The 16,958-nt window shown below is 30.6% G+C and overlaps 1 protein-coding gene across 2 annotated transcripts; it reads right to left on the bottom strand.

Moving 5' to 3' along the window:
• Window positions 1-664: 664 nt before the first annotated feature.
• On the bottom strand, window positions 665-16,711 carry LOC126742580 (pleckstrin homology domain-containing family A member 3-like). 2 transcript variants are annotated; one of them, XM_050449311.1, is made up of 6 exons: window positions 16,424-16,711; window positions 7,064-7,180; window positions 6,854-7,006; window positions 6,679-6,800; window positions 2,781-2,915; window positions 665-2,718 (listed from the first exon to the last, which is right to left on the bottom strand). In XM_050449311.1, the coding sequence occupies exons 1-6, from the start codon at window positions 16,461-16,463 to the stop codon at window positions 2,686-2,688; spliced, it is 600 nt and encodes a 199-aa protein (XP_050305268.1). In that variant the 5' UTR covers window positions 16,464-16,711; the 3' UTR covers window positions 665-2,685. The 2 variants fall into 2 exon arrangements, with proteins under 2 accessions (XP_050305268.1, XP_050305267.1); XM_050449310.1 differs by having other exon boundaries at window positions 2,766-2,915; window positions 16,424-16,709.
• Between the last annotated feature and the right edge of the window lie 247 nt (window positions 16,712-16,958).

The raw sequence follows: 16,958 nt of genomic DNA, 5'->3' as shown, positions 1-16,958 counted from the left end.
TTTAAAAATAAAAATTCTCGCTCTTATCAGTTTAAAGCTATGCAGTTTTTTGTATGAGCATCGGAATTTAAAATATTTGGCTTTTTTGTAATCTTCAATCATTATACTTACCATTAATGGCTTTTCTTGTTTTAAATTTAAAGCTATGCAGTTTTTTGTATGAGCATCGGAATTTAAAATATTTGACTTTTTTGTAATCTTCAATCATTATACTTACCATTAATGGCTTTTCTTGTTTTAAATTATTTTTGTGACTTTTGTACATTGGGGCAAACACTGTGCGACGGACACGTGGAAGGTTAACGAATCTTCCAGAACGTGTTTCTAGTCATTGTGTTTAATGCGTACCTGTGTAATAAATCAGTTGACTATTATTGTAAACGAACAGTAAAAACGCTAAAAAATAGAAGATTCTTAAAATGTTTTGCATCTTTTTTTCAATAACAGGTTTTTGTAAATTAAAAAGGATGAATTTACTTTATTAGAAAACACTATATTTTCGATAAATTATTTAAGTACATTTTGATTACCTAATTCATGCTTTGGTATTTAGGAATGATTAACATAGCATGTGCATTTAATACACAACAAATATTACAAATAATTAGTATCCTTAAAGCCAAGTATACATACAGATGCGTACAATTACACAAATCAAAAATACTTAGAAGTCAGAATAGATTTAAATCGCTAAACAAATAAAACATAACAGAAAATATAAATAATGAAATAACAAAAGCATTTAATTCAAATGATATACAGGGTGTCCTATTTGCTATGTGTGACTATTTATATTTCCGAAACTATAGGAGATACGAGGGCGGTTAAATTAAAAAACTTACTAATTTCAATGCTTATTCTAAATCCTTTTACAGCTTTGCAAAATGTTTATTAGTTCGTAAATTAGACTGATTTATTAAAAAAAATAATTTTAATTATTATTTCCAAAACTATTTGTTTTAGAAACTTACTTTTAATTACAAAGTTTTATAAAATTTTGTGCTCTATAAAACTTTACCTTTAATTTTTTTATGACGTTTGGTGTCTGCCAAGATACGGCTATCAACTTTTTTTTTAATACGGACCTGCATTTATATTTATAACTATTTAACTTAGTTTGAAAGCAGTTGTTATTCCCTTTAAAATGGCGTATCTCACTCCAATATTTCCCAACGTTTCAACGTGTTAATAACCATCATCAGGAATTTTTCCTAAATATAAATATGTTAAAAAATTTAGTTTGAAACTAAGATACTTATTGATATTATCCCTTCAATTTAGTTGGCTGTGACAGTAGTTGAAGTCTGTGTTGTCATGATTACCAAATAAAAATAATATTTTTGACAGATGTCAACAAGCTTCTTTTTTTTACTTTCGCGCCAGTTTTTATTCATGTTAATAGTTATTGGATTGGTAATAACGGTCCTATAAATTGGCCCGCAAGATCGCCTAATATAACAGCCATGGATTTTTCCATATGGGGTTCTATTAAGAACCAGGTTTGTCAAACTACACCTGAAAATTAAGAGGACCTAGCTAAGTTTAAAATTAAGACAAGCGTACAATAAAATTTTAATTCATTCAACAACATACAAAGAAAAATTGTAACCAATGCGCGAAAATGCTTACGAAATAATGGTCGTCCAACATTTAGATTAATAACAATTTATTTCATAATTATGTATACTTATTACATATTATTTTATAGCCTTTATTTATTTCAAATAAGTTCTGCATTTATTTTTGTTCATTATTTTATTGTTTATTAAAAATAAATTTATTATAAAGTTAGTCAGATCATTGTTGTAATATTTATTGTTTTAAATACCTCCTTTTAATATTGATGTTTAACATTTAGTAGCAATAATGTTATTCAGTAAATAACTATTGAATAAATAAATTGACAGCTAAATGAATATGACACTCTTAAAGGTTATTTAAAACACCAAGTCATTTTCTGTCTAAAATGGAATTATTATTAATAGCATATTATATTATTATATTTACCACTTTTATATTATTTTAGCGTTTACAAATATTTTTAAATAACAACCAAAAAGATAAACTTTTATTGTATATAAGTAATTAATTTACAATTTAAAAAAACATCAGGCCTGCATTAAGGAAAAACTCCTGATGATTTTTCTTAATACGTCGAAACGTTGCGAAACGTATGAAATGAGATACATTTACATCATTTTAAAGGGAATAAAAAATGCTTTTAAAATAAGCTATAAAAAATGAAGGTCCATTTTTAAAAAAAAGACGTTGCTAGCCGTTACCAAGATACCAAACGTCATAAAAAAAATTAAAGGTGAAGTTTTGTAGAGACAAAAAATTATGAAACTTTGTAATTAAAAGTAAGTTTCTAAAATCAATAGTTTTGGAAATAATAAATAAGATAAAATTTGGGGTTTTTTATAAATCACCCTGTAACTCACGAACTAAATAACATTTTGCTGCGCTGTAAAAATATTTAAAATAAGCCTCAAAATTGGCAACTCTTTTCTAATTTAACCGCCCTTATATCTCCTCAGAAATAGCAATAGTCTAGTCACACATGGCAAATAGGACACCCTGTATAAGAAGATAATCAAATATAGCATTTATTTAAATATAATTATTATTATTATGAAAAAAATAGTTAAGCCATTCTAGAGTACATATGATAATCCAATTAACATTTTAGCTTTTGTGAGAATTGGACCGGTGTAAGCCCTAAAAAATAAAATATAAATACATAAATAAAACATTACCATCTTTACCTTTTTTGTTATTACTGGCAACAAAATAGACTCATTTTTAACAGGAATTTCATATTGAATGGCACTAGCAGAAAGTTTCATGCATTCATCCAATGTCTTTATGAAAGTATCACAAGTAGCACCTAGAAGTCTTGTTGCTTCATCCATATTCTAAGCAGTAATAATTCAATTAATATAACACATCGACGTGTTCAAGGCAAAACGACGTAAGCGCGATTTAAATAAAAATTGAGTTTATAGGCGCATACAATTGGCATAAGCGCCTTCTTTAAATAGATTCTTTGAATTTGGCTATACCACGGTTTATTTTCCTTTTATTGTGTCGTTGCGCAAGCGCCAGTTTTGTTTGAACGAGTTTCATTCAAGGTGTTTACTTCAGTCATAAGCGTCAGTAATGCATTGGGCGTCATAGGGGCAAAGTCTCTTTCGTTTATAGAGAAATTTTAATAGAAACTGTTCTTTATTAAAATAGGTAAGTGATTTTAGCTATTTTTGAAAATATTTACTTTATGATTTTCCTATTATTTTTATCAAATTTGTGAGATTTCTTATTTAAATCGCACATTTTTATGGTGTCGCTTATGCCAAAACAAAATTATAATAACAGTGTGGCATAAACGCCTATTAGTATTGAAATTTGCTTAAGCACTTTTTGTTAATGTTTTATTTAAATAAGATCTTTATGTCAGTTATTTTTTAATCTTTTTGTAATAGGAGGTACCATATATTTTATTCAACATAAAAAACAAATTAGAGTCATGTTTTTCTTCTTTTTCAGCGTTTTTAAATTTGGCGCTTGTGACAAAATGTCGTCTAGAGCTAAACAAATGTTTATGATGGTTATTGGACAACAGTTTTCAAACGAACAAAAGGAAATAAGCGAAATGATTCTTTCTCCAGCTATTCCTTTGCAAGAAGCATCACAAAATACTTTACTACTTAAAGCAATTAACCATGACGTTATTTTTAAGGACGTTATGCTGTCACCATTGGACCCGTTAGAAGCCGACAAAGAAAATGCTCCAGTATTGCAAGACTCATTACCGTTTCCTCAAGACATTTTTGTTGGCGACAATTCGTTAAATACTTCACCGGGTAGGCAGATTATTGTTATCGTCACATCAGACAATCAGTTTGATGAAATACCAAGCTTAAAAAACCAGAATTTTTTTGAGTTAAAAAAGAACAATCAAAACCATATACAAGAAACTGACAACGAAAACTATAGCGACACGTTTGACGTCATCATCTGTATCCCGTCTACCAGCAAGGAAAGTAATGATTCGAGTTCTGGTCTTAATCAGCCGAGAAAACATCAAAAACAGTTAGGGAAAACGCTATTAATTTAGTGCCATATAGCAGCAGCGACTCCGAGGTTGAACAAGAAGATCCCGATTACCAAGAAGATCACGATTATCAAGATGATACCGAATACCGAGAAGAAATTAGTGAGGCAAGCAGTAGTGAAGAAGAGGCTAATGAAAACCACATGATGCAGGTAAAGAATAAAAGAAAAGAAAATCAAAGAAGAAGGTATAGCGGACAAAAATATTTTAATTGCAAAAATGTTATCCAAGTGAAAAAAAAATTAAGGAAAATCCGTGTAGTGCGAAGAGGTGTAATAAGTTTTTGAAAACTAAAGAAAGCAGATTTTTACCAATAGTTATAATCTCAAAGATAACGAGAAACAAAAAATTTTTCTAAGTGAGCGTGTCCATACAATACAAATAAAGCGTCGCAGAACTTCCAATATGAATTTTAAACGCCTTGTTACTCACGAATATTTCTTACTAAAGAATAACAAAAAAGCACGAGTTTGTCAATAATTTTTATGTGCAACCCGTGACATATCGCAAAGAATGTCGCAAAGAACTGTCACAGAAAATAAAGTGAGAGATATTTTTCCTAACGGGCTATCATCGAAGAGAACATTTTCCAAAAAACAAATCTGGCGAGCAAATTAAAATATTTGAAGCTTTCGTTGAATCTTTGCCTGCGGTTCCCTCACATTACTGTCGTAGTTCTTCAACCAGAAAATACCTTCCCGCTGAAGTAGGGTCTTATAATAATTTATACAAAATGTATGCACAAAGAGTACAAAGTCATCCAGTTCCTGTGCTCAAAAAAAATGTATTCTTTCAAAAATAAAAAAAAAGAATATTGGAATTCATGTTCCTCGAAAAGACGTGGTAAGTGTCAATTTTTATCAAAACGCAATAGAAAAAACTAATTCAATAAAGGAGCAGTATGAATTCCATCTAACTGAAAAAGAATTAGCAAAAAAAATATTCTTAGCAAAACAAAAAGAAGGTGAAACGAATCCAAACAAAATTATTGCAAGTTTTGACTTACAGAAAGTTTTAGCGACGCCACACGCTGATAATATGTGAACAGGTTTCTACAGAAAATATCCGGTATTTAATTTTACTATATATGAAACGTATAGCAAAAATGGGATTTGTTTTTTGTGGCAAGAAAAGGACGGAAAACATAGATGTAATGAAATTTGCAGTAACTTACTAAGTTACTTACAAAATATTGACAATGCAAATAAGTCAATTACATCCATCGAATTCTTTTGTGACAACTGTGGGGGACAAAATAAAAATGCAGCTCTACTTTTTATGCTACACTATTTTCTTCAAAAATCCGAAAATATTAAAGAAATTTCGATAACCTATTTAGGAACGGGACACACTTACATGCCTGTTGATTCCATGCACGCAGTAATTGAAAAGTCAATAAAACGTAAGGCCATCATGGCCCCATCAGAATGGCCAACGATCTTGCGCAATGCAAGAACAAAACCCAAATCCTATGAGGTAAATGTTCTCTCTTATAGCGACTTTTACGATTTTAAAGAACATATGAGAAAACTCAAAACCAAATTCCGACTTATCACTAACGGCGACAAAGCAAAGGCAACCCTTAAAATAACAGATGTAAAAACAGCAAATTTTTTTAAAGACAGTTCTAAATTTTTTTTACCGCTATAAATACGATGATATTGACCAAGAATGTGTTTTAGAAAGCAATGTGTTAAAAAATAACGAGACTGAACAACTACAAAATGCTTATTTTGCCCCTTTATCCATAACTAAAAAGAAATATAATGACCTTAAAACTATGTGCGATGACAATACAATTCCACCAAGGTATCATAGCGAATATCGTTTACTGAAGCATAGTTCAGCTGTTGCGGATGTTCTTAACGAAACAGACATTGCAGACATTGAGTTGTAATAGATAATAAACTTTAAGTAGAAAATAGCTCATATTTTATTCCACAACTTGCTAGAGAATATTTTTTGTTTCTTGTTTATTTTATTTTTTATGTTGTTTATTATTGGTAATGCTGTGTCTTTATCATTTTGTGAATTAATTAATAAATGTCTAGTCCTTTAATCTGTAGGGCAATATAAAATGTTATGTTTAAGAATTTAGAAAAAATATTTTCATTTCATTATTTGGTAAAAAATAAAAATATCTTTGTTTTTATTTATTTTTGAGAGAAACTTATATATTTTTGTAATAAAACAGTAACACAAGTTACTTACTTTTATTTCATTTTATTGGCCTAAGCGTCACCAAAATAAAAAGAACCACTTTGTATAGAAATGGCGTAAGTTGTTATAAGCTCCATGTTTTAAAATAATGTGTAGACAAGAGCCTATGCCAAATGACTTATTCACCATTTATACTCTTTTTTACCACTTTTTATTGCTAAATTTTGACAAAAAATATAAACTTGGTAGCTTTTAGTATATTTAATTTATGTATGTCTCATTTTTAGTATTTTTTTTTAATAATGCCTTAAAACATATATTTCGTAAATAACTCGAAATTTTCAAAATGGTGCTTACGTCGTTTTGCCTTGAACGCGTCGACATTAAGTGGAGATATAATTACTTGCCTCTATTTGAGGACCATCTGGCGTTTGTGCTGAATTCTTTATAACATGGACTTGCTGCATTAATAGATCACAGTAGAGTTTTAGTTCTGATTTTTTTGTTTTTAATAAATCAGGAGTTTTTACTGAAAACAAAATATTAAAATATTGGTTGCTCACACTTAATTTAAATCATTACCAGTTTCTTTTCCTTTTCTATTGTGAACACAAGCTTTGGCAGTACCAAGGGCCACCAACCACTGTTGCCTTTCCTGTGAAGTAGCAGCTCTTAGGTACATGTGTTGTTCTCCTGGTATAACTAAGTCCATCCTGGTATGATCAATTGGACTAACTATGATTAAATTTAATCATTTTTACCACTCACATTTCATTACATATTTGTTATTACCATTAATCTCACATGCTTGTACTTTGATAGATCCCTTACATCCCTGGCTAACCTCCTCTTGGGATTTGTAGTAACTTAACACCCCATTTTCCAAAATAAACCATCTGGTCTGCCATCCTGATTTGGCAATATTTTAATAGATTTTTATATTAATATCATTGTACCAGATTAATATCAATTCAATTAAATAAAGAAAAGTATTGCCTAATACATTAAAAATAGGTTTAAAGTAAGTTCCACCTAAAATATTTGATTTTACTTGAGAATGGATAGTTGAAACTTGAAAATGTAGTGTTTAAAATAACTATGTAACTTGATTTGTATTACGAAATGAAGTTCCTGAGAGCTCAATTGCAAAATAGGAGTTGAGCTGGGCAGGTCGTTATTGACTATTTTTTCTTACAACTGGATATAACATAAAGTTAATATTTTTCCAAAGATCTAATCTATATCAGTTAAATTGGAAACGTCATGCAAAAGGGCTGTGTTGATATGGTCTAATTGGTTGCTTTGGAGAAATTTGACTCGCGATTAGACATAAATCTCATGTGCTCCCACATGGTATTTGATTGTGGCTACAATTATTATTGGCTAATATTGAAGTATCCAATGAGGGTGTTTCCATCTTGTTCAATGTTCTTTTAAGTTCGTATGGTGCAGTGTTCTATATTCATGATTATTTATAATTGCACACTAAAAAATGAGTCATTTATGAGTAACGTCAGCAATGCTTTAATTACAGATTCCAAACAATATGCCACCTTTTTAGCTGTCTAGCTGCCATCTCTCACATCTATATTTTTGAGGCTAAATTACAATCTGCTGTCCTATAAATATGTGTATATAACCTGTTTACAAGTTACAGCACTTCCTACATATAAATAGGCATAAAGCAGCCTGACTGAAGAAATGTATTATAAATTTCTTATTAAAATACAATCAACAACAAATTTTGAAAATAATTAATAGAGTTGCATATTGACATATGTTTTTATCTGCAGAGTTTGTCCATGGGGCAGCTTCTCTTTAGGCCCATAAATGAATTTTTAATGAGGAACCAGTATGCTTGCTTTTGTCTGAGTATATATATTTGGACACAGCTTTGTATAATGTATATTATTTTAAACTATTGAATGTTTCATCTCTGATTTCTGGTGTTCTTACAGACCTGTGGTCACCACTTGTTCACCTAATAAGAAGAGTTAAAGAGATACGGACATCAATATAAGAATATTTTTTTATTATTCTATTTCAAGAAAATTCTTTTAGAATTGATTTTTGCCATTTGAATACAAAAATTAAAAAAAAAATATGTCTGTGTTTTCATTTAAATGCCATGAAATTTTAATGATTTTTGTTCATACACCACTTTGGCACAATATCACTTCTGGGTATTAATTTATGTTGTTTTTATTTGTTTACAATAAGATCAATGTCAAAATTTAATGGGCATTAAATTTGGTGGAAATGAAAGTATTAGATGCACTTGCTACAAGAGAAATTATTTCATGTTTTTATGTATTATGCAACCTCTGCTGACTAAATCTATTTATTATTAGGAAATGCCAAATAAAAATTCACAAGTTATATAGACAAGCAATTCTGCAATCTAAAAGTAAAATTCTATGAAATTAAACATAGCAACAGGTCTAAATAAAAATAAAACTAAATACAAAAATTTACATAAAAAAATGAAAGGAAAAAAAGTGTTATTATTAGTTTACACGAATCTGTTGATTACTGAGCACCAACCATAATTGGTTCTATAAAGTTTTAATGGTATGGCCATGATGTTAACAGAGTTATTAATTCCTTTAATTACATATCTTAATACCATCAATGCTTCATTAAAAAATAAGTGAATATAGTGGAAAAAAAATTAATTCATAAAAAAGTTCGCCTAGACCTCTACCATAAATTCTGTGCTCACAATCCCACACTCACACTTAAATTATTTAGAGACAATTTCAATTTGCTGAAATAAATGGCCTACACTTTGCAGTACTTAATAGAAAAAATAAAAAATTTTATTGTTTCACTTTATGCAAACATTTTTTACATGTGAAATGAAATTGATCAAAAAAAAATTAAGGATAATGTGTAAATATAGGTATGTGCCAAAGTATGTTAACCCTTTACCACATCATGTGCCCAAACTACAAAAATATAAAAATATTGTCTAAAATTAAGTTATATTCCTTTACTGCATACTGTATCATATTTGGAACGTACCCGCTTACACAGCAAAATGTACACATCGATAGTATTTTTCAATTATACGACAGTTATTTCGCGTCAGAGACACAGATTACCTAAACTAGTTTAGGTAATCTGTATCAGAGACTGCCGCGCGCTATTTCACGCTAACAGCTGATTGATACATTTTGTTTGCAAGTTTTTTGTTTCTTAAAATTATAATATTATCGAAAAAAAATTATTGGCATTCACCCGTAAAGTGTAAGCTGTCTTATACGGTAAGTTATTTTTCATTTGATGGTAATTTAGGAGGTTATGTTTACGATTTTGTGCTTGTGCCATATATGGAACAATATGCAATTATGTTTACATTGGTTGCTTTTATTTTCAGTTATGGACACAAAGAAATTATGGTACTCTACAACATGTAGCTAACATAGACTCCGATGAAAGTGATGATCCAGATTTATCTGGCGACGAAGCTGAAAGTTGTGTAAATTCAAAAATACAAACCAACCAAAATGATCCAGATTAAGAATCCGACTATTTATCTGATGACGATATGCCCCTATCAGAAATTCGAAAACGAATATCGAAGAATATTGAATGGCATGAAGGTAATCTATTAAAAAACGATAATGAAATTCAATTTAGAGGTTGTCAGGATCTTCCGGATTCGATTCGTACGCTTGCAACTCCAGTAGAATACTTCAAATTCCTTTTCCCAAAAGAGCTCATAAGTTACATTACGGAGCAAAGTAATTTGTATAATATCCAGTGTCAACCACACAAGCCTGTCCATACAAAAAGTCATGAGATTGAACAGTTCATCGGAATCTGCATTTTGACTTCTCTAATACAGTTGCTTTCTACAAGAGATTATTGTAGTGGTTCATTAGGCCATCCTGCTGTTTCTGAGGTTATGTGCTGCAATAGATTTGAGACGATAAAATGCTTTATTCATTTCAATGACAATAGTCAAATGATCCAAAGAGGTCAACCAGGTCACAAAAAGTTATTCAAAATTAGACCTTTTCTTACCCAAATAAGAGAAAGATAACTATTGGTACCACATGAGGAACACCTTGCTATAGACGAGCAAATAATTCCTACCAAAGCTAGAAGTCAACTAAAGCAATATAATCCTAAAAAACCTTACAAGTGGGGTTATAAGAACTTCGTTCTTAGCGGAATTTCCGGGTTCAGCTACGATTTCGACCTTTTTGTAGGATCCCAAAGCAACCAAGTTCCTAACGGGCGCCCCAATTTAGGAATGAGTAGTAATGTTGTAAGGTTATCCGAGAGTGTTTTTAAGGAATAACAACTATATACTATTTTTTGACAATTGGTTTACTAGCATACCTTTGATGATTTACTTACATAAAGAAGGGATATTGCTTTTAGGGACAGTGAGAGCCAATCGTATACCATGTACATTACCATCTGAAAAAGATATGAAGAAAACTGGTCGTGGCACAATAAATGCAAAAATATCTCGCATAGATAATGTGGATATTGCAACAGTATCATGGTATGATAATAAAGTTGTGATCACCCTTTCTACCTATGTTGGTTCTGAACCTCGTGGTGAGAAAAAAAAGATTTTTCAAAAAAGAAAACACTCATAAAATGATTGAATGCCCTAGAAGTGTTTTTGTTTACAATAATTATATGGGAGGCGTCGACCTTCTGGATGCCATGTTGGGATTTTATAGGATTAAAATTCGATCAAAGAAATGGTATTTACACATATTTTTTCACATGTTGGATTTGTGTTGCGTAAATGCTTGGTTATTGTGGAGACGCAGCAATAAAGAATTTTACCTACCCCTTAAGGACTTCAAGCTGGCAATTGCTGATTCTTTATGCAATGCTAATAAAGAATATAAAAGAAGAGTAGGAAGACTTTCAGCAGAGGTTGAGACATTATATGCTATAAAAAAGAAGTGTGGACCTACCAAAGAAATTCCTCAACAAAAGGTGCGTCTTGATGGTATTGACCATTTACCAGAATAGAGTGAACAACAAAGATCAAGATGCAAGTTTCCATTGTGTGAATATAAATCTTTTATGTCTTGTACGAAATGTAGAGGCGCCTTTAGAGGGGGGGCGAGGGGGGGCGGCGCCCCCCCCAATAATTGTCCGAGTTGGTTTACCTCTGGTAAAAAACGTATATTTTTTAAATAACATATTCAAATATTTTTTAATTTCCACGGGATTAAGTAAACACAATATAATGTATAATTGCATATATATATACTTACTTAATCATTAATTTCATAGTAGGTACTATTACGAATTTTCATGTTACCTTACCATTAGATACATTTAAACAAATATGCTAGGCAACCAGCAATACAGGGTAGCAGTTTCATTAACGACCTGTAAAAGCAACTGACATTGTTATGATGATTACTCGGGGAATCCCCTGTTTCAAACCTTGAATTACAAATTAATGAAACAAAGCAGGAAAACGGCTTATTTTCTTATAGTGTTTTAAAGACAGTTTTTGGCTATTTGTATTTGTTTAATTTCTGTATTTGTATTTCGCCTTTTTGTTATACCTACAGTTGGTTTTTATTGAAATTAGCTTTAAATATTAATTGAACAATTGACAAAAAAATACGCCCCGGTCGGGTACAGGTGAAATGTGTGAGATGTGGAGCAACTTTTAACAGGAACTATAAAAAGACCCATGAACAAAAAATTCATAATGGGGATACAGTGCAAATTAAAAATGTCGGAGCGCTGGACAATCCTTTTGTGATTGCAGCAAAAAAAACAAAAACTTGCTTAAGAGAGAAAGACTCGGAGAAAGATGTTAGTTTGGAATCGCTCAAAGAAGGTAAAAAAGTATTGTATTGATGTATTGTTTTTATATTTAATTACCTCCTTGACTAAAGGAATTTTAAAATTAAAAATGTTGGCTTATTTAATAATTTTTAGGTTGTTCAGTTAAAGAACCTAATTCGACAACTATTGACGAATGCAGCAAATCAAATGCCAAGTCCATAGAGAACTTTAACTCCAATTTAGGCAAATTTATTTATGTTTCGCCCTTCCATACCTACAGTGTGATCAGTTTGTTTACGAAACGCGAGCCACCCTTATAAAAAGTTATTTTTTGTCTGATTTGGATCCGATTTTTTTTATTTTGAAGCTAGAAAAAATGCACCTTCTCACTGAATTTGACTTGTCTTTTAAAAGCCAATGTACAAATTCTTTTTAGAAAAATCCCTAAGTAATATGATTTCATCAAAATATTGTTCATAAAAGACTATCATGGCATCCTTGGCATTTAATGAACTAAATTTAATTTTAATGAGAAGGTGCATTTTTTCTACTTTTAAAATTTAAAAAAAAAATCCGATCCAAATTGGACAAAAAATAACTTTTTATAAGGGTATTTCGTAAACAAATGGGTCACACGACTGTATATTAATTAGAGTTTTTTTTTAAAATATGGTTATTGATGCAGACGCTGACGTTTGTAATAATGATCTACAAGAGGCAAGTACTTCTTATGAAATGCAACACTCAGGTAAATATTTTTTTTACACAAAATTATTTCCTAAGAAATAAACATGAGCATCTTAATACAACGATACGGTATGTCAATTTTTTACCTGTTTACCAAAAAAAAATTTCGATCTAGAGCGAAATCTTAAAACCACTGATTTTTAATGAAAAAACCCTAGATAAATACTATTGATTTTCTAATTTAAAAAAAAGTCAAATTTTTGAAAAGATTATTGGCAATAATTCTTAAACGGGTTAATTAAAACTATATAGTAATGGGTATTTGATTAGTTGCAGATTTTAGTGTTCTTTAATAAACCTTAATACATTTTTTACCTAAAATAATAAGGGGAGCCAATATTTGACCCCCTTAAATATTAATAATATTACATGGGTTTTCCTATGTCCCGCATGGCGATACAACATCCTATAAATTTACATATATAATTTTTTGTAGAGGTTCAAGCCGATATGCCAGAAACCAAAGTCACACTTGAAGAAGATGATATTTCAACTGTCAAACTTTCATCATTGTGGCTAGAATGCGTGGGGAAGCTAGCCTTCTTGGTAGAAAATCTTAACGAAGCAGCAAAAATTTTAGATAAAACCAAAAATAAGGAAATTGTTGAAGAATACTTTTCCGTCATAGAAATGAGTGAAGCGGCTGATCAAATACTGGAGGGCACCAAAAACTTAAGAAATCACTGCCAAACATATTTCCAAAATTTTAAAGAATCCAATTCTAGCCTAAAAATTGACGATAAAATAAAAGAAAATGTACGTTTAGAGTATGATCCTGGACTACGGCAATCAGTAAAATCTGCGGAAGAAAGAAATTACCTTATTCAACTAGGACCACACCAACCGCGTTTACATTTTTTCCCTAGTGATGGCCACAACAGATTTAATCCACATTGGTATAGTGATTTTGAATATCTTAAGTATAGTATTGCAAACGATTCGGCTTATTGCTTTATTTGTTCCCTTTTCTCCAATGGTCCTGGACGGGATAAGTCAGAATCTTCATGGGTAAAAGGTGGCGTTCGAAACTGGAGAAAAATGAAAAGCGCTGGAGCAAATAAAGCCGGCAAACTTCAGAAGCACTTTAATTCGATAGCTCACTAGTCGGCTTTATTGGATTATTTTACTTTTTTAAAAACATATCAGCATGTTAATATTTTGCTTGATCGTAAAAAAAGGAATCTCATTAACGAGGAACAACGCATACTCAACCAGAATTCAAAGGTCATCGAAATTATGCTGGATACTTGCAGGACTATGGCAAAGCAAGGGATAGCTTTCCGCGGACATGATAATGAAAGTGGAAACTTTGTACAAATCATTAAACTTATATCTCGCCATAATCCAGTACTTAAAAAGTGGTTAGACGAGTCAAAATTGCGGCCATATCATACAAGCTACTTAAGTGCAACATCGCAAAATGAATTTATAGGGCTGTTAGGAAAGGAAATTCAAAAACAAATTGTACAGGAAGTTAATAATGCCCCATTTTTTACTGTTATGGCAGATCACACTCCAGACTCATCTAATAAAGATATATTAGCAGTAGTCATAAGGTACGTTGATAATAATGGTAGCCCTCAAGAGCGTTTGCTGTCGATTCTAGAAGCAAAAGATAAAAGTGGTGAAGGTACGGCAAAGGATATTTTCTGGTGCTTGACAAATTGTAGTATAGATGTATCAAAATTATCTTTTCAATCCTATGATTTTGCGTCTTCAATGTCAGGTAAATGTAAAGGCACTCAGCAGAAACTATCTGATTTAATTGGCTACAATATACCGTATATTCCTTGTCAAGCCCATCATACCAATACCGCCCTTGAACACTGTGTTGAAGCTAGTTCCATTATCGCTGAAATTTTTAATGTTTTACAAGAATTGTATCTTTTTTTCTCTTCTAGTACCAAGCGATTCCAGCGTCTTAAAGAAGGGCTAGATCAAATGGAAAACTCACTTTTACTAAAAAATTTGTCAAAAACCTGTTGGACAGCTAGAGCGGAAAGCATCAAAGCTGTAATTATCTCATTTGAATCGATTATTAACGTGCTGCAAATTATAAGTATTGACATAACTTTAGATGCTAAAAGTAGGGCAACTGAAATAGGCTTATATAAGCGATTACTCTCTTTTGATTTTATTCTCACTTTATATGCATTTCTTAAAAATAATATTTTACAAAATGAAAATTGTAACGGTAACTTTAGAAAAAGATGACTTAAATATTTTGGATGTAGTGGAAACAGCTTCCTCAACTACAGCTGTGCTTGGAAAAATACGAAATGATGATATGGAAATCGACAACCTTATTGAAAGTTCAAAAGTGTTTTCTGAAAAATTAGGTGTATCGCCGTTAGAAGATTTCAATCGTCACCATCGACGACGATTGAAGCCAAAAATAAATTGATGATAATAGGGACACCGAATGTGTTTTTACTTTAAAAATTTTTTTTAGAAAAGAATTTAATTTAGTCTTGGATACCTTAATCAACTTTCTTCAAAATAATTTGGCAACCGTTCTGAAAAATATTGAAGGGTTTTCTAAATTGGTTTCTTTTCCACTTTCAACAAATAATATTAAAATGTGTAATGTATTGCTAGTTCTTAATCTATTTCCTCCACAACACAGGCCCGATGAATTTGCCTTGTTATCTGAGTTGGAAGTGTTGCTTGACCTATGCATTAAAAACAAGGTAGATACTATGCAAAAATTAATGGAAATAGCTGAAAAATATAAACCTGCTTTGGTGTTGGTCATTCAACTATGGGTAACAAGCGTCTTGACTACTTAATGAGTTTGTCTAGTGAGAAAGACATTTGTGACCTAATTAATATTAAAGATCTTGCTGTGTAATGGAGAAAATTAAAAAACAAAAAAATTAAAATAAATTAAATCAGAAATAGATAATTTTAGTTTTATTTACATGTAGGGTACCTACTTTTTAATTAACTTTTAGTTATAATACCTCGATTATCATTAACTAATTATTTATTATACATCACATATGTATAATTTTTATTTGAGTATTAAAATTTTCCCAATAGAAATAAAGTATCCTCATTAAAAAAATTTTTTTTTAAATTTTTTTGGGTTTTTTAACCCCCCCCCCAGTCACAAGTGCTTAGAGACGCCCCTGACAAAATGTAAAGTTTTCTTGTGTTTTAATAAAGACCGAAATTGTTTTTTGAGGTTCCACACTGAATAAATGATAATGTTGTTGCATAATGTTCCATATATGTCACTTTCCATTTTTTTATAAATAAATAAAGCAAATATTAAACAAAAATTTTTTTGGTATTTTTCACATAAATAAAGTGTATTCTTCCATCCCTGGGAATTTTTTTTTCGAAAAAAACAAAAAATTCATGCAGTAAAGGGTTAAGTTAAAAAAAAAATAACTTTTTTCTTAGGTAATTCACATTATCCTTTAATTTTTGTTCAATCAATTTAGTTTAATAATGTGTCTTGTTGACATAGGGAATAAGATACAAAAAAATTCTAAAAATAAAGATATAAGGAAGTAGTACTAAATTGATACTTTGTGTCTTTTAAAATAGTAATAGGCAAATTCATTTCAAGTACTTATAAAATGTATTACGGTGCATTTATGATTTTATAAGGCTTACCATTCCAATAATTAGTCCATTTCCACAAGACTCCCTCCATAGTTGCTTTAAGGCATTAGGAAGTATAAACAAAAAAAAATCTCATGAATGTTTGATGATACTAATTTACCAGCAAAATTTCGTCTCTTTGAAGAGAATAAATAAAGCCATATGGAACCTCGTTCAATTACTTGTAGTTTTCATTTATATACAGAAATTGAATTTTACTTTCTCTGTTATATTTATTTTGTCTGTTTAGCAAGAAATAAACAAAACATAAGAACCAAGATTGACAGTGACGTATGAATGACATGTCATCGTAGATGAGGTGAGAGAGAAAACCACCATACACAGAGAAACGGTATGCCAAATATCGTTCTAAATAAGAACCTTTTGCGCATAGCGTCACGGTGGAATCGAAACTCACAGTATCCATCTGTACAAAAATTTTCTCTGTCGTGCATTATACGAGGAACGAATTCATAAGAAGTCGTTCATTTATTTTTCAATAATTTATAGTGCATAATTTTGCACATTCATATTTAATAAAAACATC

This window comes from Anthonomus grandis, chromosome 11 (genome assembly GCF_022605725.1).
Source record: "Anthonomus grandis grandis chromosome 11, icAntGran1.3, whole genome shotgun sequence".
Lineage (NCBI taxonomy): Eukaryota > Metazoa > Arthropoda > Insecta > Coleoptera > Curculionidae > Anthonomus > Anthonomus grandis.
The sequence above is the reverse complement of the archived record's forward strand: the minus strand, read 5'-3'. Positions and strand labels throughout refer to the sequence as shown.